The sequence below is a fragment of the Sardina pilchardus genome, chromosome 9 (assembly GCF_963854185.1).
Source record: "Sardina pilchardus chromosome 9, fSarPil1.1, whole genome shotgun sequence".
Lineage (NCBI taxonomy): Eukaryota > Metazoa > Chordata > Actinopteri > Clupeiformes > Clupeidae > Sardina > Sardina pilchardus.
The window spans coordinates 28338292-28350791 of NC_085002.1; the positions used below are offsets into that span (position 1 = coordinate 28338292).

Below are 12500 nucleotides of genomic sequence, written 5' to 3' on the forward strand. Positions count from 1 at the left end.
ACACACCCATACACACACACACACCCCAGTCCTGCTGAGTCGGCAGTAAAAAGCCATGGCACTGTTTTGTTATGAAACGGTTTGACTTTTGATGTGTGGGATGTTTTTTTGTTGTTGTTGTTGTTGTTCCCCTTTGCCCACCCCAATCAGTTAAGTTTGCGATGTACAGTAGCTATGAGATGTGTGGATGTACAGTAGCTATGAGATGTGTGGGCCTTGTTTATGTTTATGTGTCCACACAGAGCATGTGAAGGATGTGTTCACTCTCTCCAGCTCGCCACTGATGGCAGCCTCTCTTGCCCTCTCTGGTGCTAGTGTTGAAATGGAAATGGAGGGATTTGCATGCTCTCGGTTTGCATGTGGGCTGTGTGAGACTGCGATGTCTTGATCAAATTCAGGGCTGATATAGCACAGACACGTACACACACGTGTACACACACACACACACGCACACACGCACTCACACACACTCGTAGGTGAGAGGGTCAAGAAAATGCCCAATGGCTGTGCTGATGTATCACACACACACACACACACACACACACTTACACATGCTATATGTCAGTCACGTGAATCAGTCTAGCTCAGTTAGCTTAGCATTGCTCTCGGTGCAGAGGCTCATCAGGGTATACTCCAGTCAGTCAGTCAGTCAGTCAGACAATAGCCCTCCCCCAGGGGGTCAAGAGAGTCCAGCTCCACCACATCACCCTCCTCCCCCCCCGTGACCGGCCCCTCTGGTTGTGTCCAGATTGTGCGTCTGGACCGCACCATGGAGCAGATAGTCTTCCCCGTGCCAAACATCTGCGAGTTCCTCACGCAAGAGTCCAAGCTGCGCGTCTACTACACCACGGAGCGCGACGAGCAGGGCAGCAAGATCAACGACTTCTTCCTGCGCGCCGAGGACCTCTTCAACGAGATGAACTGGCAGAAGAAGCTGCGAGGTACTCAAGAGGCTACTGGTAACGCAAACACGGTTCCCTGTGCGTTTTCTCTTCTCCCTTTTTTTCCTCTTCTTCTAGTAACTGCTTTACAGTCCCTGCCCCTACCCTCACCCTCCAGGCCCCCATCAGTTATGGTCTCCTACCCCCCTCCACCCTACACACACACACACACACACACACACACACACACACACACACACACACATACAGCTGATCAGCTCAGCCAGTCCCTGGAGCAAGGGGAGGGAGAGGGTCTGTAAACATGATAAGTTATAGAGACATAAGCATATAATAATAAATAATGTAACAATATATCAGTATTTAGCTTATCATGAATAGTTATCTTGAAGTTTGGTATATTAAGTTTGTACAGTATGCTAAATATGTTTTAACGTTTGTAAAGTACAACAATAAAGTATAACGTTTGTGGGTAAGATGATCTTGCAAGTTTAAGCGTTGCAAAGTGTTGAGAGAGCCAGGTGAGCTGAGTAGATTCTAAACCACTAGCCACAAGTGAGCACGAGCACAGCGATGCTGTTATTTATAGGTGTCACACTTGTACTGAAGAAAGTCAAAGAGCAGAGTAGACCGCCGGTAGCCCTTTGTCTCCACACACAAACACGTTTGACCCTTGTGCTGTCAAATCTTCTTTCAAATAGCAATAGAGAGCAGTAAACACACACATATTTACAACAGAGAGATATAGAGAGAGATAGATACAGACAGACAGACAGACAGTGGCAGGAATGTACAGGAACATGAATAAATGAGATTGGTAGCAGAAGGTAGCAGAGAGACATATATAGATGATCGTACAGTCCACTTGGAGAATCATGGAGACAAATATGGCTCTTCTCCTTCTACCACTAATGGGATTGGGGATGAGCGAGAGTCACTCGGGGGCAAACCTCAGCAGCATCCACCCAGCATGTCTGCTCCCTCGACCCAGCCCCAGGCCTAGACCTCTTCCCTCTGCCCCCGCCAGTGGGGATTACCCTCGAGTGGAGAAAATCAACAGAGCTCCTGACTGAAAGAGAGAGTGGGTGAGAGAGAGAGAGAGTGAGTGAGTGCAAGGTTGAGAGACGGGAGAGGTTAAATAGTCTAAGTGGATCTGAGATGACTGAAAGAGATTCAGGACAAATGGTGGATGAGAGTGAAGAGAGCAGAGAGAGAGAGAGAGAGAGAGAGAGAAAGAGAGAAGAGAGTGAGTTGAAAGCACAGTTTCCCAGAAAGGAAGAGAGGTGAACCACTGGCACGAGATGAGAAATTTGGTTTCAGAGTGATTGTGATTACACTAAAACAGAAGTAATCGGCTGAAAGAGAAAATGACTGGGGCCAAATATCAGAATCAGAATCAGCCTTATTGGCCAGGTTTGCGTAAACAAACAAGGAATGTGACTCTTGTTAATCGTTCAAGCAAGCAACAAGAAGTTTTAAGGCAAGGATGACATCAAAAAGGACTTTATTCCATTTGACTCTCAACTTTTCAGTTGTTCATATCTTGTTCTGACCCTGGGCCAGTATGTTGCCACATCTGCAAACTCTAAATGATATCATCTGATGCTTGTTCTCCTTTCTGGGAAGACTGGGAGGAGGTGGGATAAATGTGGGAGTTTCTGATTGGCCTAGGGGTTGAGTGTCATCAGTCACGTTGTTGGAGTGATGTCTCGGATCTGAATGAAACAATGAGCAACCAACGATCACGTTCCACTTGTCGCAGAAAGAGAGGAAAAAAAACAAAACAAAGCCAAACTCAGCTGCCACAGTAGCTTCTGCCTCTGACAAAAGTCCCCTCCCTCAGTTCCTCTTTTTGTGATAAATAGAAACTTGCCTTCAAAATAGCAGCTAGACCCTAAACCAGACCCCTCACCTGTCTCCCTGGGCACTGGGGTGGGGGGGTGGTGGTGATGGTTGGGAAGGGCGGGGTGGGGTGGGTTGGGATTGGGATTGAGGGGGTTGGTGGTGACTGTTTGGGAGGGTGGAATGGGGGGGAGGGTATTGTTGGAAACACCTCCTACTCATCTGACATGAGTATCATGAGTAGCCAAACGTGTTAGCAACCATTTAGGAACAGTGGGAGGATAATAAACAGAAGGGCTTCCTAAAATGCATGTTGGCCAGTAGCATTCAGCATGTGACGGTTCTGCTTTGTTTTTTAACAAGTGAATCATGGTGTTTGTCTCAATGGGTCTCGTAGTCATAACCACTATGCCACTGTTGACCCTTGAGAAACATTAGTTTAGTAAGACAACGTAAAGCCATTGACATCCTTCCTATTTTCCTCAACCTCCACAGAAATACCTTAAAAAAAGGAAGTTTGCTACAGTAAGAAAACTGTCCTTGTCCTCAGACACAAAGAGAGCCAATTGTGAGAAGCTGGACCAGTAAATTGGTGATAATCAAAGCCGATGTTACTCTCTAAATCGAGCGTGTTTTTAGGCCGAATGACTTTTGGGGAGTTTCCTCATCATGTACCAGAGGGCAGAAAAACAAAGCATGAACTGTACTGCAATGCCCAGAGGGCGATTCACAAAAACATGTGCCACCATGCTCTTGTGACATCCAAATACTAGAGCTGTGTTGAACAATCGGTCAGTCATTACAGTTTCAGAAATTTCACTTTAACATTAGAAACAATTTGACCCCTACTTGACAAGCTTGTGCTGAAATAAAAGTAGAAGTTCACTTGGTGTTAATACGAGAGCATGTTGGCAGGTGTTTTGAATCAGCCACACTAATTTTTGTTTGATCCAATCCCAAGCGACCTTTTTGCCTGATGGAGTGTTGTGCATGTCCTCTAATTCTTTAGCACCTCTTGAGACGCAGATGGTCCATTTATGAGTGTGTATGTGTGTGTGTCCCTTTTTTTGTTGAATGTGTAGTTCTCACTGCCCTCACTGTATACAGTGTTGCACGTTCCCGAGGAACTGCGTGTGGTTATGGGCACGTGTGAATGAGTTGTGGTAAGAAGGAGAAGTGATTTGTGCCGTGCCGCTGTGCGCCTCCCTCTCTCCCCCTCCAGCCCAGCCCATCCTCTACTGGTGCTCCAGGAACATGTCCTTCTGGAGCAGCATCTCCTTCAACCTGGCCGTGCTCATGAACCTGCTGGTGGCCTTCTTCTATCCCATCGAGGGAATTCGTGGAGGTGAGATGACCTATAGAAAGAATCATGTGTGTGTGTGTGTGTGTGTGTGTGTGTGTGTGTGTGTGTGTGTGTGTGTGTGTGTGGTTGTGATGAAATACGTATAGCAAGAATCGTGTGTGTGTGTGTGAGAGATACAGTATATAGCAAGAATCGTGTGTGTATGTATGCGTGTGTGAAGGTGGAGTGGCTTTGTAAGTGACTGATTCCTGAACACTGTAAGTGTTTGGAAGTCGCTCAGGATAAAAGCATCTGGTAAACACTCCACTTTAAGTTTACTTCAAGTGACACCTCTCCTCTAACCACATAAGATCTGAACCTTACCACCTGGCCACTATCCCACTGAAACTTGAAGTGCCCTCAAAGCCCAACCTGCACCAGTTTGTGAAATTGGTAAAATTGGTCAGAGATTACCGTATACTCCTGTCTCACTAAAAACATTTAAACACGTTAACAAGCGTAAGCCCAGGTTGAGATCTTCTACATAGTGAAGCATAGCTGGACGTGAAATATGGAAGAAGTAATCAGCAGAATAAAAAATGTATATTTAACCAAAATCAAATGGGATAATAGTTGTATTTTAATATAATTGTGTTAAACTGAATATCATGTTAATATCTATTCAAATGCACATACATTTTCATGTTACATAACATAAGCTTTGAACATGAACTTCTCACTGCTGTGCATGGTTGTTCCTCATGTTTGTGATATATTGCTTATTATACGACCTGATCCCCATGTTGAACTCCTGTTTCTAATTTGAATGTGTCCGAGATAATCATATACCGTATGGAAATAGCCCAAAACAAGCTTAATAGCTTTGTTTCATTGTGACCTTTGTCTCAATCAATCTCAATCAACGACTGTCATTATGCTTTCGCTAGCACACCTTATAGGGAGAGTATCCCACTCATTTACATTCGGTCTCTCAGCCAAGTCCTAACATCCAACCCTATTATCAACAATCTGCCTCACTTAGCTCTTTAGTCAAATTATGCTCCTCATGGAGCAGCGTGACGCATATGGCCTGCCGAGGGCCTTATGAGTATGACAGGCAATGTGTAGTAAAATGTAATCTGGGTCAGCACACATTCCCATAAAAAGAAAATTCCTTCCTTGTATATTTTGGGCAGGCGCTCACTCTGGAGTAACCCTTAACCAAGGTTACACCCAGTCAGTGTTGGGCTCTCACACGAACGGTCCAATTCAGTTTTTTATGGAGGAGGTTTATGTCGCAGCCTCTCCCATGGTGTATGTGAGAAAACCGCCTGGCCACACTTCAGTCACATGAGAGACCTGAGGCTTCAATGTCCACATTCGGCGGACTTTGTGTCCAGATGCAAGAAGACAGATTCAAAACAGCTGACCAACATATATATATGAACAGACAAGCAATCAGTCCGCATGCTGTTGTTGTGTCTACAGTGGAAGGTGACATGAGCCATTATATAACAGAACTCTTAACTGTTACTGATATGATTATATAACCACATCACTCAGCCATTTGTATTGACCTTTCTTGTGAAATATGGAGTGGTTACATTCATACAGGAAGCTGTCTTGGTGGCCCTTTGTTCGAGGCTAGTTTTAAGAGGCTGAATTTGATCTGCATGGCCCTCCTTTGACTAATGTCATACAGGATGTGTCCTACAAAGGCTCTGTGACCCAGTTATCAATACGTTGGCCCAATAAGTCAGCCTTGTATTAAGCTTCGCTTAGGACATCACCTCAGTACTGCCGTCATCTCTGTCTGTGAGGTCCCATTCTACTTTAACTGCTTGTCCGTCCTACTAATTGGTGTGTGTGTGTGTGTGTGTGTGTGTGTGTGTGTGTGTGTGTGTGTGTGTGTGTGTGTGTGTGTGTGTGTGTGTGTGAGAGAGAGAGAGAGAGAGAGAAAGAGACAGAAGGAGAGAGGGATTGATGAATGGATGGGTAGATAGACATCACTCTGCAGACAACTTCCGTAGGGCAGTAAGCTCCTGCGGGTAATGGGATGCCTAGCTCAGTCATTCAGCCATCCATGAAAATAGAGACCCATACAATAGTCACCCCTGGGTCAAGCCCCCCCCTCCCTTACACGTAACTGTTACTTCACCAACTTATATAACTGACAACCTGCAACACATGTACAGATGCACACAAAGGCACATACGATCACAATACAATAACACAGTAAGCCATGTTCAGGATCTTTATCAGGGCAGTTGTCTCACCATGACCCATATTTTGCTGCTCTATTTCTACCTTCACATGTTATGTGCCCTTTTTTCAGCCATGTGTAGCCTCATCACACACAAGGTTGTATGGCAGTATTGTACTGTACTCTCATCAATACAACAAGATGCAAATTATACCAACACAAAAATATGTACAGTAACTGGGGTTTATGCTTACTCATGTAATTAGGGGTTTATGCCAACCTTGGGTCGATTTGAAAAAATGTAGCGTTCATTTTTTAGTATTTTCTTTCAGACAAGCTGATGTATTTCAAAATCATCATCGAACACGATTCAACCAATCATAATCAAGGACCGGAACTATCTGTTTTGTAAATTGTAAATATGCATCATGTTCAGCCAGATATGCGCAAGAAGTCTAGCTCTCACGTTAAAGCTGCCGGAATAGGAAGGAATGTAAATGCACTAACTTCATAAACAGTCCTTATGATAACCTCTCTGTACACTTTCCAAGTTTTGGACGTATTTTGAGCCTTATCAGTGGTTTGAGAATAACCATTTATTTGGACTTGGCTCCGTGCCCACTGCTACAAGCTATAAGCCACTTACTGTACCTGTCATGGATCTGTCCGAGGTTTCGTCTTATGTGTATCTCCAATTCTAGGGAGTTTTTCCTCACCACTGTTACTCATGGGCTCTCTGAATGTTTAGCATTCTGTAAAGCGCCATGAGACATGTACAATGTTTTGGCACTCTATAAGTGAAATAAAATTGAAATTGAAATTACTTTGTTGTTAATGTAAACAACGTTCTATCTCAAAACTTCTCTGGTTAGTGTAATTTTGCTAAATTTCCTTTGAAATGTCCTTTCCTCGTTATCATCTATGAATACACCTTAGGTTGCGTTTACACCAAATCTTTCCTTTAAAAGAGTGATATTGACGTGCAAAGTTTATGCTCTATGCTATTCAACATATTCTGGTCTTTCTAAAATGCACCGATTGATGTCATTTTGGTCCCAAATGATCATTTGCTCTCGTTATCGTCCAAAAACAACCCTGTTGATGTTAGACGGGAGTTTCCCTTTAAGGTCCCATGGCCCTGCAATCCCATGGTTTGGGGAAATTGTTAATGTAATTGCTAATTTATGTACCTCCTACACTGACAGCATTTTGTCTCATAAAACCAAAGCACACAGTTCCCCTAAAGAGGGACTCCTCTTCCCCGAGAGCCAACTATTGTAGGTTTTTTTCCCGAGGGCCACAGAGCCTTCTATTGTCCCTGTGTGTGAAGTTACGGAGACAGTGGCCCAACACTGTGCCTGGCATAACCTTTTGATTGTTCTGGCTGGGGTCAAGCTGCGGCTGGCCCCTTTGTCTTAGACTTCCTCCGAGGAGAACAAGGAGGCTGTCGGTGGCCCAGTTGAGGCCCAGACCCCTGATGTGGTCCACAACTCACAGCCCACAACTCAATGACCCCCCTCAACCCCAGACCCCCCCCCCCCCCCCCACACACACACACACACACACACACTCAACACTCTGGGCCATGCAGTCCAATAGTTCAACCCAGGACACAAGCGTATCTATTTTGAGTTGAAAGAGTGTGTGTGTGTGTGTGTGTGTGTGTGTGTGTGTGACTGGGATGGTATTTATCTTTGATTTCTGTCCAGCAGTGAAATGTGCTCACCCGAGTCTGTCAGTGTCATTATGCATGCTGATGTGATTAGGTCAGTGTGACGACACTCATTATTTGGTAGTTAATGTGTAAGCCTGTTGCTTGCAGAAGGTGGAGGGAACCCAATGGTTTTCTCATCTCCATACCGGTTTGACTCCCCTCTGAACACACACACACACACACACACACACACACACACACACACACAAACACACACCAGCTCTTTGTTGTCACACAACTATGTGAATGGAATTCCGGAGAAGGAGATATTATGTAACATAATAGAAAGTCTCATCTGATCGTGATGTTCTTGAACAGACGTTTTCAAAAACATTTATTATGTATAGCAGTTCTCACTAGTTTTCATGAGCAGTTTTTAGCAGTTTTAATCGTACAATACAGGCCAGGCCAGTGGAGATTTAAAATCATCATCCAGTTGAGGGAGGAGAGGAGTCATCAGAAGATGTTTGCTCTTTTCTGAACTTTCTTTTGGTTTTGAATGCTTTGTGCACCCATTTTCGGCTCGCCATTCACACAGCCTGTGTCTCACGGTCTGAGCTGTCTTCGCTGGTCACCTCGTGTGCAGTCGCTGGGCTTCGCGCGTCGGGAGTCGGCCGACTCGAGGGAGTGGAAAAACAGGACAGTCACTGGCGAGCTCGTGCGAGCGTGCCTGGCCCGCAGCAGCCCAGCCCAGCGCAGCGCAGCACAGCCTCCCAGGGGTGTGTCTGAGAGCAGGCCGCTCAGGCCGTGCTCTGAATGGCTCACTGTCCCCCCCCCCCCCCCCCCCTCTTCCCTCTCCCCTCTCCCCCGAGCACCGTTGGAATGTGACCATGGAAATAAGATAAGAGCACTTAAACTGGGTCAGTGTGTGCTGCCGGTCCACTCCGCTGCACTCCGTGGGGGAAAGCATGGGATTTCTGTCACAGCTCTCAGACGCACTCTCCATCATCAGCCAGGGCCGAGATAAGGGCCACGCGGCTTTTTGCGGCATGTGCCGTCCTTTCAGTTGTGGAAAAACAAGAAGCTCGTCTGGAGCAAAGTCGGGCGGGCTGAGGACAGTTGCAAATTCGGTGTTTTGTTATGTCAGAGTCTACAGACGGCAACAGCGAGCGAAAGCGTGAGCCCCCGTGTGTGTGTTTTATGGGTCAGGGCGGGGACGAGACGACTGCTCAGAGCTTGTCGACGGGAGAGAAGGAGACGGGGAAGGACAGGGGAGCGTCTGTGTGTGGGGGAAAAGTCGTGTCCGGCCATAACCCGCGGGAGCTGTCGTGACGGGAGAAGTGCGCCGCTCACCAGCGGACTGGCGCGCCCTGGAAAGGCAGAGGCCAGAGTGGAGAGTGAACGGCATAAACCAAAGCCAGAGCCCCAGTTTCTAAAGCAACACCCCCCCCCTTCCCCTTCCCTCCCCCCTTCCCCTTCCCTCCCTTAGCGTGTCGTCCGCGAGGCGGCCAGTTGGACCAGAACAGCAGAGCGCCGGGCCCCGGGCGGGCGAGCGTGGAGCGGAGCGTGCTCACTGCTCACGGACCAGCTCTCATGAATCTTTCAGGAGGCCGCTGTATTTTTAGCCTGCCGGGTTATGTAACAGCCACCTGTCATGTGATCTCCGCATGGGGAGAGAGAGGGGAAAGGGGAGGAGGGAGGGAGGGAGAGAGGGAGGGAGGGAGAGAGAGAGAGAGAGAGAGAGAGGGAGGGAGGGGCAGCTCAAATGTTGCCTGCGTGCCTCGGCGAAGATCCTGTAAATCCGACTGACCTCATTTTTCGCCCTGTGTGCTCTTACGTTCATATAAACACACCCACTCGTCTCGCGCAAACACTCACTTACACACACACACACACACACACACACACACACAGACACAGTAGAGATCTTCGATACGATAGATGCATACGCTCTGATTTCAGTCACCCAAATAGATGCCCCCTCACATAAGCAGGCCATTGAGCTGGTTGTGCTCGGCCCCCTGAGAGGGTACTGTGGGATTTAAGGGGAGATTAAACCGATACCGGCCAGGTTTACGGGAGAATCTCTATGAGCCCCAAACATAGGCAACGGTGTCACACTTTTTTGTCTTATGTAACCACCTCCTGTGTGTGTGTGAGAGAGAGAGAGAGAGAGAGAGAGAGAGAGAGAGAGAGTGTTTGTATGTGTGTTTGGCCTTTTCCTTTCCAACTCAGACTCTTATCTGCTGGGTAAGAACGTGCCCTAACATGTTTTAACAGGTGAAAGTCACACTCCACTCACTCACACTTACAAACACAAACGCACTCACATACACACACACACACACACACACACACACACACACACACACACACACACACACACACACATATACGCACTCTGTATTAGTGATGATGATCTAGGCCAAGTGTTCACATGTTATGCTGAATGAACATGTTTTGTTTGATTGATGTTTTGTTTCTCCTGTGACATTTATTGGACATCCTCATCCCCTCTTCACACCCTTAAAGTAGGCATTACAAGATGCAAACTCAGGCATGTAGTATTAATCTGGTGCTGGTGTATGCAAATGCCTGTTTTGGCACAAGACATTGTTAATTGTGAACATTAACATTTGCTTTGCACTCTATACTTAAAATACCAATTGATTTGGCCCATAGTCTACATAATTGCAGTTCAGAGGTGTTAAAAGGCTTGAGGCAGTTGGAACACTCATACTCATAATTACAAATAGTCCTTCTTTCTTTCCCCTTCTTCCATCTTTCTCTCCCTCCCTCTCTCTCCCCTTTTCTCTCCCGCTTTATCTCCCTATCTCTCCATTTCTCTCTCATTCCCTCTCTCTTTCTAACTCTCCCTCCCTTCCTCCCCCTCCCTCTCTCTCTCTCTCTCCCCTCTCTCTCCCCCTCTCCCTCTCTCTCTCTCTCTCTCTCTCTCTCTCTCTCTCTCCCCCCAGGTACCCTAGAGCCTCACCTGTCGGGGCTGCTGTGGTTGGCCATGCTGGTGTCGTTGGCCATTGTGATCGTGCTGCCGCAGCCCCACGGGATCCGTGCGTTCATCGCCTCCACCATCCTGCGCCTCATCTTCTCTGTGGGCCTGCAGCCCACCCTCTTCCTGCTCGGGGCCTTCAATGTGAGTGGGGACAGAGACGGCCTCTGTGTGTGTGTGTGTGTGTGTGTGTGTGCGCGCCTGTGTGTGTGTGTGTGTGTGTGTGTGTGTGTGTGTGTGTGTGTGTGTGTGTGTGTGTGTGTGTGTGTGTGTGTGTGTGTGTGTGTGTGTGTGTGTGTGTGTGTGTGTGTGTGTGTGTGTGTGTGTACACAAGTGTGAGTGGCAGCACCAGCTCCGGGGCGGTGCAGTGTCCCCATGTTCCCTCCTGGGTCTTCTGCCCGGGAGTGTGGTCCTCGAGGTTAGGTGTGGAGTGCGTCACTGTGGGATACCACGGCCCAGTGACACTCTCGTGTCACAGCGAGCCGCCAACCCAGACGACCTGTCTCTGGGCTCAACGAGTTGTAAAAACTCTCTTTCTCTTCCCTGTTCAGATTTATTGCACGGCGTCTGATGAAGGAACAGTACCTCTTTTTGAATGTGCGCGCAGTTAAACTTTATGGTCTTTCCTGTATACGTACTGAAGCCTTTTTTTTTTTTACTTCAGCAACGTGTCAGAACCGTGTCAGAAGACGCAAGCCATACTTTGCATATAAGTGTCTGCTAAATGTAATGTCATGTAAAGTGATAAATAGTCGCCGGAGGCCTGACTCTCAGTGAGATAGGTTGTAGCTTGTTCCATTTCCATTATATTATGTATGAATCACATGGGAAATCTGTAATAGTAAATAATATCACAGTTCAGTTTCACATATCATATCAAAATATGCAAAAGCATTAGGTGCTCCTTAGTATACAGTACAATGTTTTATTCTGTTCTCATCTGCCTTTTAAGTTTGGAAGCATTTAGGTAATACATACAGTATTTTACTTACTTTAGGTTTAATTGGTTATTGACTAATCAACAGCTTGAATGTTCTTTTATTATGTGTTTACTGCCATACATCATGGCCATCATAACTGTCATCATAAGTTCGTACAAAGATAATTTAGGTCAATGAAAGCTGTTATTTCATGACCTTAAAGGTCCAGAAGATTTACAGGTTCATTGCAAGTGTGTAAACATGACAGGTGATAATGAAATGGTTGTATTCCAGTAATCTCAGACATTAAACTAGGCCATCTGCTCCTGTTGCCAATTGCTCTAGGGTGCGATTCCCAAAAGCATAGTTGCTAACTGTGATAGCAACTGCCTCTGTATTGACACTGCCGAACGGGAGTCTGTAGATTTGAGTTACGCATGCACAAACACTTAAGCTTCATATTGTCACAAATCACGTTTTTAATTTTCGAAAATTACAAAAATAATAACGGAAATACAACTGAATATCAAAACTGTATGTCTAATGTATCTGTAACATGTGACCCAAATACTGTCAACTCAACTCATGACAGTGGCAGTGACTCCACAGAAGATGCATTGTAGTTAGCAACTATGCTTTTGGAAACACATCCCTTTTTAGCTGCCATGTTCTATAGAGGTAGTATGAGGTTCC

General features: G+C 46.3%; 1 protein-coding gene across 6 annotated transcripts in view; it reads left to right on the plus strand.

Moving 5' to 3' along the window:
• Positions 1–12500, plus strand: part of itpr1b (inositol 1,4,5-trisphosphate receptor, type 1b) — a 123985-nt gene that overhangs the window by 91839 nt on the left and 19646 nt on the right. For 3 of the 6 annotated variants that reach the window (XM_062544560.1, XM_062544563.1, XM_062544561.1), the window contains 3 exons: positions 749–980; positions 3964–4086; positions 10856–11031. In XM_062544560.1, the coding sequence (XP_062400544.1) occupies positions 749–980; positions 3964–4086; positions 10856–11031 (531 nt within the window). The remainder of the gene's footprint in view (positions 1–748; positions 981–3963; positions 4087–10855; positions 11032–12500) is intronic. The other 3 variants (XM_062544562.1, XM_062544564.1, XM_062544565.1) reach the window with 1 other exon arrangement.